This window comes from Cherax quadricarinatus, chromosome 41 (assembly GCF_038502225.1).
Source record: "Cherax quadricarinatus isolate ZL_2023a chromosome 41, ASM3850222v1, whole genome shotgun sequence".
NCBI classification, from domain to species: domain Eukaryota; kingdom Metazoa; phylum Arthropoda; class Malacostraca; order Decapoda; family Parastacidae; genus Cherax; species Cherax quadricarinatus.
Window position 1 is genome coordinate 10198985 of NC_091332.1, and position 12582 is coordinate 10211566.

The 12582-nt window shown below is 42.1% G+C and overlaps 1 protein-coding gene across 3 annotated transcripts in view; it reads right to left on the reverse strand.

The window, feature by feature from the left end:
* Cen (cerebellar degeneration-related protein 2-like) overlaps window positions 1-12582 on the reverse strand; it is a 298305-nt gene that overhangs the window by 29271 nt on the left and 256452 nt on the right. For all 3 annotated transcript variants that reach the window (XM_053786683.2, XM_070092990.1, XM_070092991.1), the window contains exon 4: window positions 1005-1153. In XM_053786683.2, the coding sequence (XP_053642658.1) occupies window positions 1005-1153 (149 nt within the window). The remainder of the gene's footprint in view (window positions 1-1004; window positions 1154-12582) is intronic.

The window sequence follows — 12582 nt, forward strand, 5'->3', positions numbered from 1 at the left end:
TTCAGCACATCTTATAATCCGAATTAAGGGCTACCTCTACATGTCATTCGAAGGGTAATAAATGTCCTGAAATGTACATAATTGTCTTTATCTACAGTATATGAGACTTAGAGACATACAGACAGACCCTGCTTGACAGTGTTTCACTTTACAGCATTTTGCTAATACAGCAGTTTTCAATTATACCCATTCTTCATTTATTCAGACTTCCTACAATAAATATATTCATCACTCACTATAAGCTAAGGGCGAAAATATTTGAAGGTAGGTAGTATGTGTACTGTATATGCAATTTTTTTTAGGTCTAGCTCTATTGCTCACTTAATACATGATAATGTAAACATGTTATCAGGCTTTTATATGCATTTGAAAGTGAAAAAAATGCTGTTTCACTTCACAGCGATTTTTTATTTACAGCAGGAGCCTAGAACTTAACCTGCTATGTAAGTAGGGCCTGTCTGTACTTGGCTAAAGCACTGGAAAAACTACTCTGCTGATTAAGCAAGATACAATGGCTACGAGTTAAACAGTATATATACAGTAGCAGGCAAAATTTGGGTATTTTACTGGAATTAATGGCAATACAGTACGTCATTGTGAATTAAATATTTGAACATTTGAGAGTGAGTACAGAATAATCCATAGGGCAAATGTTCTTCCCAGATGTCAAGTAGTGCCATTATCCAGGGTAAAGTAGTGCACGAATTATCCAAGACTAAAAAAAAATAGCCAGGGGTGGGGTTTGATCCCGCGGTCAGTGTGTCTCAAAACTCCAGACCGTCGCGCTGTATAGTCCTTGTGGCTTAGCGCTTCTTTTTGATTATAATAATAATAATCCAGACCGTCGCGTTAGCCACTGGCTAACGCGACGGTCTGGAGTTTTGAGACTCTCTGACCGCGGGATCAAACCCCACCAGTGGTATGGTTTGTTTGCAATCGTGTCATTACGATTTCGTGAGTCATGTACTCAGGGTAACTGTAGTCTTTACCTTACATTTACTTACCTCTTTATTTTGCGCTTGTCCGAAGCGCCTTCAGCAGCGAGCCTCTGGTTGTTCTTCTCCAGGTCCTGTATGGAGATCTCCAGCTGCTCGTAGATGCGCAGACGAGAATCATTCACTTCCCTCAAGGCAGCTGTCTGCTTGCTTAAGTACTGAGGACAACACAACTCTTGTTAGCACTGCCACCATGGACGAGGCACAAGACAGTGAAATATTGTATACTGAAATTGAAAACATGAATAATATAACAAACAGATCATTAAATAAAAATAAATGCTGCCTTGGTAGCGAACAATCCGAAATAAATTTTTTTTATAATCTCTGCTACTTGTTCTTCATTCTGTTTTAACCATATAAGAATACTAGAACTCTACTAAAGATATTGTGAAATAAAATAAACAACTTTTGTTTCTTATTACCATATCTCTACACTACTACCAGGTCAATGTGACTGACTCACATCCGAGTCATACTAGCATGCCAGCGATTGTTACCATGGCTTACTGGCTATCACATTCACATTTATGTCAGTAGACACCAATGTCTATACTAGTACCATATGCCAGCGGTGGTTTCTTGTCACAACCCCACCAGAGCCAACAACATCAAAGAACAGATCATCATATGATAAAGCCTTTGTCAGGCGAGTAATTAAACCCACCAACCATGAAGGATAAGCAATACGAGAACAATTAAGAATGCTCCTTTTCTTTAGTTTAAAGTCTAGACGAGTACAAATAGGAAGCGTGAAAATTGGCACACATGTGCAACATCTGGTTATCTTTATTGTAGACGTTTCGCCATCCAGTGGCTTTATCAATACAGATTCTAGGACATAATTTGAAGACAGTAGAACTGTATACAAAAGATGGGGTAATCAGTCTCTCAGTCTTGGGATTGGTGTGAAGAGCACCGTAGTCGTGAAGATTCTGGAGCAGAGGCAAGGAGGCTGGCGCTTGTATACTGAGTTAAGGTGGATTGGGATGGGCAGCAGACAAGGGCATAGTCACTGGTAGGTGGGATTCCCCAGTGGAAGTAGGTCATACCCAAAAGGATGGGTAAGTTGTAGTAGCCGTGAAGGTCATGTAGATGTCCTTTGAACCAATGTTCCATGATGTTGCAGTGTCTGACAAGTTATCATCATAGAATCTTGGTTCAAAGGACATCTTACATGACCTTCTTCACGGCTACTACAACTTATCCATCCCTCTGGGTATGACCTACTTCCACTGGGGAATCCCACCTACCCTTGACTATGCCCTTGTCTGCTACCCGTGGCCCGATGGCTAAAAGCTCCCGCTTCACACACGGAGGACCTGGGTTAGATTCCCGGAGGGTGGAAACATTTCGACACGTTTCCTTACACCTAGCAGCAAATAGGTACCTGGGTGTTAGTCGACTGGTGTGGGTCGCAGCCTGGGGGATAAGATTGAGGACCCCAATGGAAATAAGTTAGACAGTCCTCGATGACGCACTGACTTTCCTGGGTTATCCTGGGTGGCTAACCCTCCGGGGTTAAAAATCCGAACGAAATCTTATCTTATCACCTGACTTAGTATATAATCGCCAGCCTCCTTGCCTCTGCTCCATAACCTTCACAACTACGGTGCTCTTCACACCAACTCCAAGGCTGAGACTGATTACCTCATCTTTTGTATACAGTTCTACTGTCTTCATATTATGTCCTAGAATCTGTGTTGATAAAGCCACTGGATGGCGAAACGTCTACAATAAAGATACCTAGATGTTGCACATGTGCAACATGTGAGGTGCACATGTGCACCTCACTGTAAGTAAACACTGGCATGCACTTCATTGTTTCATCTTATTATAATATTAGCAAAGGAATTAATGTTAACTTTCTTATGGATTAAAATTCAAGACAAACATCCGCGATACATTTACATTCTGTTAATGCAATATGAAGGTAAGTGTCTCAGGCCCCAAAGAGATGACAGAAGACAAGCGAGAAATCATTTAGCTCTTCCCGTGGGCTACAAAAACGGGTATCCAGGTTGTAATTAGCATTCTGAAGAGGTTTCGGTGTTCAGGTATTTTGTAGTTGGACAACCGGGAAGTTATAGACAGCATTCATATTCATTCACTCATTCGTTAATGCACTCACAAATGCGCACACCCTTCACAACCTAATTTCCACTAACTCAATGATGCCCAATGAGTGGCCCGCAGTCATGCCACGCTTAATGAGTGACCTTGTCTTGCTCAACTAGTGACTCTGCTCCGTTCAATGAGTGGCGTGCAGTCATGTTCACTGAATGGCAGTCGTGCTCATTGAGTGGCCTGCAAGATGAACCCATCAACGAGGCCTTGTATGACACCAAGGCGCGGAAGGTGATGATCTCCGGTACAATCAAGAGGTAACGACAGTTAGGATGATTCTGCGGGGTCATCCCACGCTCCCAGCTGCTGCATATCTCACGTAATGCTGCCACAGCTACAGCATAATGCTTGATACATGAGCGCTGGGGTGCCAGGGTGTGGCATTAGGCAGGAACACTCCCAGGTAACAACGGTTATAACACCACTGTCGAGGTCAATATAGTGATCGTGTGTGTGTGAGCGTGTGTGAGAGCGCGCGCGCGCGCGCGCGCGCGTGTGTGTGTGTGTGTGTGTGTGTGTGTGTGTGTGTGTACTCACCTAGTTGAGGTTGCGGGAGTCGAGTCCGAGCTCCTGGCCCCGTGTGTGTGTGTGTGTGTGTGTGTGTGTGTGAGAGAGCGTGTACTCACCTAGTTGAGGTTGCAGGGGTCGATTCCAAGCTCCTGGCCCCGCCTCTTCACAGGCCGCTACTAGGTCACTCTACCTGAACCGTGAGCTTTTCATACCTCTGCTTAAAGCTATGTATGGATCCTGCCTCCACTACATCGCTTCCCAAATTATTCCACTTCCTAACATCCCTGTGATTCATCTGTGTCTTCAACTTCCAACTGTGTCCCCTTGTTGCTGTGTCCCATCTCTGGAACATCCAGTCTGTGTGAGCGCGCGCGCGTGTATATGTGTGTACTCACCTATTTGTGGTTGCAGGGGTCGAGTCCTAGCTCCTGGCCCCGCCTCTTCACCGGTTGCTACTAGGCCCTCTCTCTCCCCGCTCCATGAGCTTTATTAAACCTCGTCTTAAAACTGTGTATGGTTCCTGCCTCCACTACGTCATTTTCTAGGCTATTCCACTGCCTTACAACTCTATGACTGAAGAAATACTTCCTACTATCTCTCTGACTCATTTGTGTCTTCAACTTCCAATTGTGGCCTCTTGTTTCTGTGTCCCCTCCCTGGAACATCCTGTCCTTGTCCACCTTGTCTATTCTACGCAGTATTTTATATGTCGTTATCATGTCTCCCCTGACCCTCCTGTCCTCCAGTGTCGTCAGGCCGATTTCCCTTAATCTTTCTTCATAGGACATTCCCCTTAGCTCTGGAACTAACCTTGTTGGAAACCTTTGTACTTTCTCTAGTTTCTTGACGTGCTTTATCAAGTGCGGGTTCCAAACAGGTGCTGCATACTCCAGTATGGGCCTGACATACACGGTGTACAGTGTCTTGAATGATTCCTTACTAAGGTATCGGAATGCTGTTCTCAGGTTTGCCAGGCGCCCATATGCTGCAGCAGTTATGTGTGTGTGTGTGTGTGTGTGTGTGTGTGTGTGTGTGTGTGTGTGTAAGTAAATTTATTCAGGTATACACAAATACAGTTACATAGAATTATCATACATAGCAGCATATGTGTAGAGAACCTAGGATAACCCAAAAAAGTCAGACAGAGTGACTTATTTCCATTGGGGTCCTTTTACCTTATTATTATAATATAAAGGTTATAATATTTTCTTATTATTCTACAATGAAGATAACATCTTATTATCATACTAAAAAGACTATCTACTACACGAGGGTCATTAAGACTATCTACAATACGAGGGTCATTACTAGGGATAAGGTAAAATTTGCACGTATTTTAGCTAAAAAATAGAAAATCATTCCCCTCCCTTTCTGTAGCTTCATTCATCAGACACTTTTTGGCAGTCTTCTTGAACTGGTTCATGCTATGGCTGGCTTTGACATGTGCGGGTAGTCTGTTCCATTCCTTTATTGCTGTACAATAAAAGGTGTTTGACGCCTGGCAACGTGTGTGTGTGTACACTGAATATAACCCTATGGACATGAATCCCTGTACAAATTAATAAATCCACACTTAAATGAAGCTGCATATCCAGTTAAATCATCTACAAAATTAAGTCGTTAAAAATGTTTTGAATGTGACAGTTATTAATGAAAGTCGTATAAAAGAATATAGAGGGAGACGTTTGAGTTTACCATTTTCCATATCAGAGAATGTGGAGTGGGACGTTTGGGATTCCTGTTTTCTATAGCAAGGAATTTAGTGTGCAAGGTTTGAGAGTCATTTCCTAAATCCTCATTTGTTCCTATCCAAGAGTTCTAGTATTCTGTGTCTGTGATGATGGTCGTAGATGATCACTGGCAGCCATGGTTGTCTGTAGGAACTAGTTACCGCCCTCCTACCCAGGACCAGTTCTTAGAAGACTTTTCCAGAGTCTTGTCCGGAGTTGAAAAACAATTGCGAGACAATAATACTGGGCGACTTCAATATCTGTTTTCAGCAGCAAAATAACGGGCTATGCAAAAGGTATAAGCAAATTCTAGGATTAAATAGTTACACTCAACTAATTAATACTCCAACCCGGATCTCACAGTTCTCAGCCACCCTAATTGACCACATACTTTGTAACCGCTCTGAGAACATTAGTCAGTCAGGCGTCACTACCACAGGTCTTAGTGATCATTTCATCATTTACTGCACCAGGAAAATCACTAGGGATAGGATAGGCCTACACAGGACAATAAAAATGAGGTCAACTAGAAACTACAGTAAAGAAACACTGGTAAATAGGCTACACAACTGTGACTGGACAGAGATAACAGGTTGCACGGACGTAAACGATGCCTGGGAAAAATTCAAAACAATGTTCACTACCATCCTTGATAATATTGCACCAGTTAAAGAGGTTAGGATTAAACGAAGAACTGAACCCTGGATGAATGCTGAGATATTAGATAATATGAAATTCAGAGACCAGCTGCTAAAAAGATTTAAAGCAAACAGACAGGATATTGCAGCACTAAATGAATTCCAAAGGGTGAGGAACAGAGTACAGAGACTTATAAAAGGAGCAAAGGCAAAGCACTACTGCTCAAAAATTGAAGAGTATAAGCATAACCCCAGAAAGCTCTGGCAACAACTAAAACAGTTGGGGTATAGCCATAAGCCAGTAGATAGGTCTAACATAGTACTCACTATCGATAATGAGGTATGCCACGAAACATCTAAGGTGGCAAATTGCTTTAATTCCTACTACACATCTGTTGCATCAACACTAGTAAGTAAACTACCAGCTGTATCAAATACCTTTAACACAGACTCTGATAAGTTTCAAACATACTATACCAATAAAGGGGTAACCCCAAACAGTTGTCAACTAGTAAGTGTATCTCATGACTTTATTCAAAAAGAACTAAGCAGGTTAAACCCAACTAAGAGCACAGGCCCTGATAACATCCCGTCTAAGTTCCTAAAAGATGGTGCTTCTGAACTGTCAATCCCTATTGCTCACATAATAAATCTATCAATCACCACTAATACCGTACCGGAGGGGTTCAAGGAGGCCAGAGTTACTCCTATCTTCAAGAAAAATAGTAGGTCTGATGTAAGCAACTACTATAGGCCTGTTAGTATACTCAGTATAATATCTAAAATTCTAGAGAGGGCGGTGTGTTCTCAAGTAGTTAAGTACCTTAATGACAACAACATTCTCCATAGCTATCAATCGGGCTTTAGAAGATCCTACTCAACCGACACCTCCCTTATTAATCTGATGGATTACCTGAGAACTGAAATGTCAAAGGGGAACCTCATAGGTATGGTAACCTTAGACCTGCAAAAGGCCTTCGATACTGTCAACCACAATATATTATGTAATAAACTTCAAGCTATCGGTATAGGTTCTGTAGACTGGTTTAAGTCCTACCTTAGCAACAGGAGACAAATAGTCAAAATCAACAAAACAGAATCAGAACCCCTGCCGATAACATGTGGAGTTCCCCAAGGTAGTATTCTGGGTCCCTTATTATTCTTATGTTATGTCAATGATATGCCTATCAGTGTCAAGTGCAAACTCCTACTGTATGCAGATGACAGTGCTCTGTTAGTGTCAGGTAAAGACCCACAAGATATTGCTAATATTTTAACACTGGAACTGGAGTCCTGCAGCAAATGGTTAGTAGACAACAAACTATCATTACACATAGGGAAAACTGAAGCCATTCTCTTTGGCACGAAACAAACTGAGAAGGGTAAATAATTTTAATGTTCAATGTAATGGGGAGCTCATCACTTTGGTTTCATCAGTAAAATATTTGGGAATCCCCTTTGACCCATGCATGTCAGGAAAATTGATAGGGAACAGTGTAGTAAAGAAAGCGAATGCCAGACTGAAGTTCCTGTATAGACATGCACTGTGTCTACCTACTGAGGCTCGCAGGACCCTATGTCTAGCCCTTATACAATGCCATATGGATTACGCTTGCTCTTCTTGGTACTCTGCCTTGACAAAAAAACTGAAAGATAGACTGCAAATCACCCAGAACAAAATCGTAAGATTCATCCTGGGGCTGGGACAAAGAGAACATGTAGGCCAGGATGAATTACAGCAGTTGGATATGCTGAATGTTGAAGACAGAGTAAAACAACTGAAGCTAAATCATGTTTATAAAATTGCTCAAAAACAATGTCCAGAATATCTTGCTGTCAATTTTGTCAAGGTTGGGAACCGCAGCAATCATAGTACTAGGGGGAGAGAGCACAACTTTGTAGTACCCACAGTCAGTGGCCAGGCTTCAAACACCTTTTATTGTACAGCAATAAAGGAATGGAACAGACTGCCTGCACATGTCAAAGCCAGTCATAGCATGAACCAGTTCAAGAAGAGTGCCAAAAAGTGTCTGATGAATGTAGCTACAGAAAGGGAGGGGAATGATTTTCTATTTTTTAGCTAACATACGTGTAAATTTTACCGTATTCCTAGTAATGACCCTCGTATTGTAGATAGTCTTAATGACCTTCGTGTAGTAGATAGTCTCTTTAGTATGATAATAAGATGTTATCTTCATTGTAGAATAATAAGAAAATATTATAACCTTTATATTATAATAATAAGGTAAAAGGACCCCAATGGAAATAAGTCACTCTGTCTGACTTTTTTGGGTTATCCTAGGTTCTCTACACATATGCTGCTATGTATGATAATTCTATGTAACTGTATTTGTGTATACCTGAATAAATTTACTTACTTACTTACTGTGATGGTTGTGGGTGATCAATGGGAGCCATGGTTGTCTGTAATGGTCGTGGATGGTCAATGGCAGCCATGGCTGTTGTCTGTGGTCACTGGAAGCCATGATTGTCTGTGATGGTCACTGGTAGCCATGGTTGTCTGTGATGGTCACTGGTAGCCATGGTTGTCTGTGATGGTCACTGGTAGCCATGGTTGTCTGTGATGGTCACTGGTAGCCATGGTTGTCTGTGATGGTCACTGGTAGCCATGGTTGTCTGTGATGGTCACTGGTAGCCATGGTTGTCTGATGGTCACTGGTAGCCATGGTTGTCTGAGATGGTCACTGGTAGCCATGGTTGTCTGAGATGGTCACTGGTAGCCATGGTTTGTGATGGTCACTGGTAGCCATGGTTTGTGATGGTCACTGGCAGCCATGGACACTTGTTACACAGTAAGATGCACACTCAGGAATCACTACCAATGGTTTTCTGATGGAAATTGCGTATCCCCACGTAGTAGTAATAGGAATAGTACTGCTATTAATACAGTAATAATATTAGCAATAGTTGTAGTAATAGTATTAGTGGTATTAGGTAGCAACAGTAATAACAGTAGTATCTATAATAACAACAGTAATAAACAAAACCAATAATAATAAAAGCAGATAGCTTGCACCGTCATATGTGTGGTCACATTCTTGCACGTAACCAGGTCCTCTTCTAGTTCTGTAATAGCCAGAATTTGGGTGAAACATTTTTCCGCCAGATGTGGGTCCACTACAGTGGCCTGCGTGCCTGTGTAATTATCTAACTTTAATTATCTATTTGTGGTAATTGGAGCAGAGCTATGCTAGTGGTGTCCCGTCATCATTATTTAATTTGAGCGCCTGCGTGTTTATTACCTGGTTACGGGAGCCCATTCTCAGCTTCTGGAACCGCCTCAGTTTTTCACGAACGGTCTCACACTATCACACCTACGCTTAAAAATGTGTTTGTAATCTACTTTCAACATTTACCTATGTAGATCGTTTCCTTTTTTACGATCCTCAGATGGTCATAACCCTGCAATTCTATGTTCCCTTGTTCCTGGTTCCCTAATTTTAGTAAGTATTAATCTAATAAGAGCCTACGTAGTATCCCATACATCGCAATCGTGTCTCCTCGTGCTCAGTGTCTGGAGTTTACCTAGAGAGAGTTCCGGTCTGTGACCAGGCCTCATGGTGGATCAGGGCCTGATCAACCAGGCTGTTACTGCTGGCTGCACGCAATCCAACGTACGAGCCACAGCCCGGCTGGTTAGGTACCGACTTTAGATGCTTGTCCAGTGCCTGCTTGAAGACAGCCAGGGGTCTGTTGGCAATCCCCCTTATGTATGCTGGGAGGCAGTTGAACAGCCTTGGGCCCCTGACACTTATTGTGTCTCTTAACGTGCTAGTGACACCCCTGCTTTTCATTGGGGGGATGTTGCATCGTCTGCCGAGTCTTTTGCATTCGTAGAGTGATTTTCGTGTGCAAGTTCGGTACTAGTCCCTCTAGGATTTTCCAGGTGTATATAATCATTTCTCTCTCCCGCCTGCGTTCCAGGGAGTACAGGTTCAGGAACTTCAAGCGCTCCCAGTAATTGTCTAATGTTTATTCTAGGACGTTTCTCTTAGATCTGGGACTAGTACAAAGCAAATCTCTGGAAGTTCTCTGGTTTTTGAACTGTGTGTGTGTGTGTGTGTGTGTGTGTGTGTGTGTGTGTGTGTGTGTGTGTGTGTGTGTGTGTGTGTGTGTGTGTGTGTGTGTGTGTGTGTGTGTGCGCGCGCGCGCGCGCGCGCGCACGGGGTTCTCGTGTTAAGAGTTTAATGGAACGTTTCACACACAAAATCCGGACATGACGCATTCCGAAGTAGATTGTTGCGGGGAACCAGCAGTGACGCGGCGCCAGCGACTGACGGAGATAGCACCACCACCATTCACTAGCACCACCACTTATTAGCACCACCGCCACCATCACTCCACACTGTAACAACCACTAGCATGAATACCAGCACTATCACTGTGAATCATCAACAATTACCATCAACTTCCCTATGAAAATCTCCCATTTCCCCTTGGCCTTCACCTAGAACAGTTAACCATCTTTCCAGGTGTCTTCCCTCTTCCTTTCCCTTCCCTCCCTTCTTCCCCCATTTACCTTACTCCCCCTAACCCCAATAACACCTACTCTTCATGTTCATATGCAATACTGATCATATCCAACAAGTTCAATTTTAAGTCACAATACCTTATGGAATTTCCTTTTTTTATGCGCAGTTTTTGAATATAAGTAAAATGCACATATAAGTGCTTTGATAGACTAGGCTACATTATGCTACGTTAATTAGGGTAGGTTAGGTTAAGCTACATTATGCTATGCTAGGTTAGGGTTGGGTAGATATGGCTACGTTAGGATGGTACAAATTGTGTAAGGAAGTGGCAAAATATAATTCTTTTAAGAAATTCATAGTACTCATTTACAAAGGCCATGGGTCTGCGATCCTACTGGGACAAAACAGTACTGATAGGACGAGTTCCCATACTTGTGAAACTTAGTGTTCTTTTCCATGATCAGCAGCACTACCTGCGACCGTCACTGAATAGAAATTAGGTATGTGGGTAGAGCAGAGGTATATATACCGTATGTAGTCCCACATCAGCAGTTTTTCGTTCTTCCAGGGATATATTTTGATACCATCGGGGTGCCTAGAAGTCGTATTCAGGTGGCTGGACAATAATGATAGAGGTTCCCTTTTGACTGAACTGTGGCAAAACTTCTCTGCATCTTACTGACGTCAATATCTAGCACACTATCCTTCTGGGAAACTCTCACGGTTAAGATCATATAGGCCATATTGGTGCTCTACCACTTGTGAACTGAGGCAGCAAGGTAGAGAGCTACTGCAATGCAGAGACTGCAGGTGTTTGTTTAAACTTTGTTGTTGTTGTTTGTTTGTTTGTTCATTCCATCTCTCTCTTCATTGGAGAGCTTGCTCTAAATTTATCATCGGTGCGTCGTTAAACATGATGGGATTGTCCCAGCTAGATTGTGCGACAATTTTAGTTGGTCTCGTTGTCAGGGTTAAGAAAGTATTTCACACTTGTCCTGTTTCCTGACGAACCTTACCTAACCTAACTGACTGGTGCCTCAGTGTAGCTGAATCATCCTTCCCCATCGGACTATATAATGTGTTCTGGTAGAATTTCCTTCATCAGTTTATTGGATCCATCAGAAAAAAATGAGTAGGCTGTAAAGACAATCTGTATGCATACATGTTATGCAGTGTGCCTGCATATAAAATATTGTAATAAATTAGTATAAATAATGCTCCATATAATGTTATTTTCCGGGTATTATTCTGAATCCGGACGTGTATTATTCCCGGTCAGTTAGAGTGGCCAGGAGTTAGTTTAATATGTTTATTATGTACCCCATACCCATCCTGTGGGCGGTAGTCAAAAGATTACAGAGGTACATAATGGGTCCAGGGACTAGACCCCAAAGTTATGATAACTGAACTGGCCAGGAGACAGGAGCAGATGAGGTGTGTTTAGGGCATTAAGTTACGCACAGCAGAGGAAGCAAGATGTAACGGTGTGAGTATGTGTTCGGTAAGTTTTTTTAGTGTATACCATAGGTGTTTATGTTTTAGTGCTCGCACATTTATCTGTAAGGCCCTAGTATGCAGAGGCCTGTTTATGCGAGAGTACTGTAGAGTACTGTATGTGTTTTTGCCTGCTGGTAACTAGTTATCAGGCAGAAGTGAAGGAGGGGGGTGGGGGTCATGGAGCCTCCCTGTTCACAAATGTTCATTTATTTTATTCTCTAGTATCAGTGAGCTAATGTGAACTGGAGTTAAGGTGATGTTGTGGAGTAGATTTTAAGTTGTATATAAATTACTATTATTAATACAGATATATTTTTTATATAGGCGAGTTTTTGTGTCCTTCCTTATAATAATAATTAATAATGTTTAATTAACATGAGTACATGCTGAGCCGAGATCTGCTGTATTTTTCAGTGTAATTTAAATGCCCCTAGACAGCAGACTGAGCAGCCATTTAGGAGCCAGGACATTTTATTTAAGTTACGATTTCAAAGTCGTAATATTACACATATGCCCAATTTGACCGGGAGTGTGGCTTAGTTATTGTCAATCGTCAAATGAAAGATTTAGAACTTTTTCAACCCTGACTTTT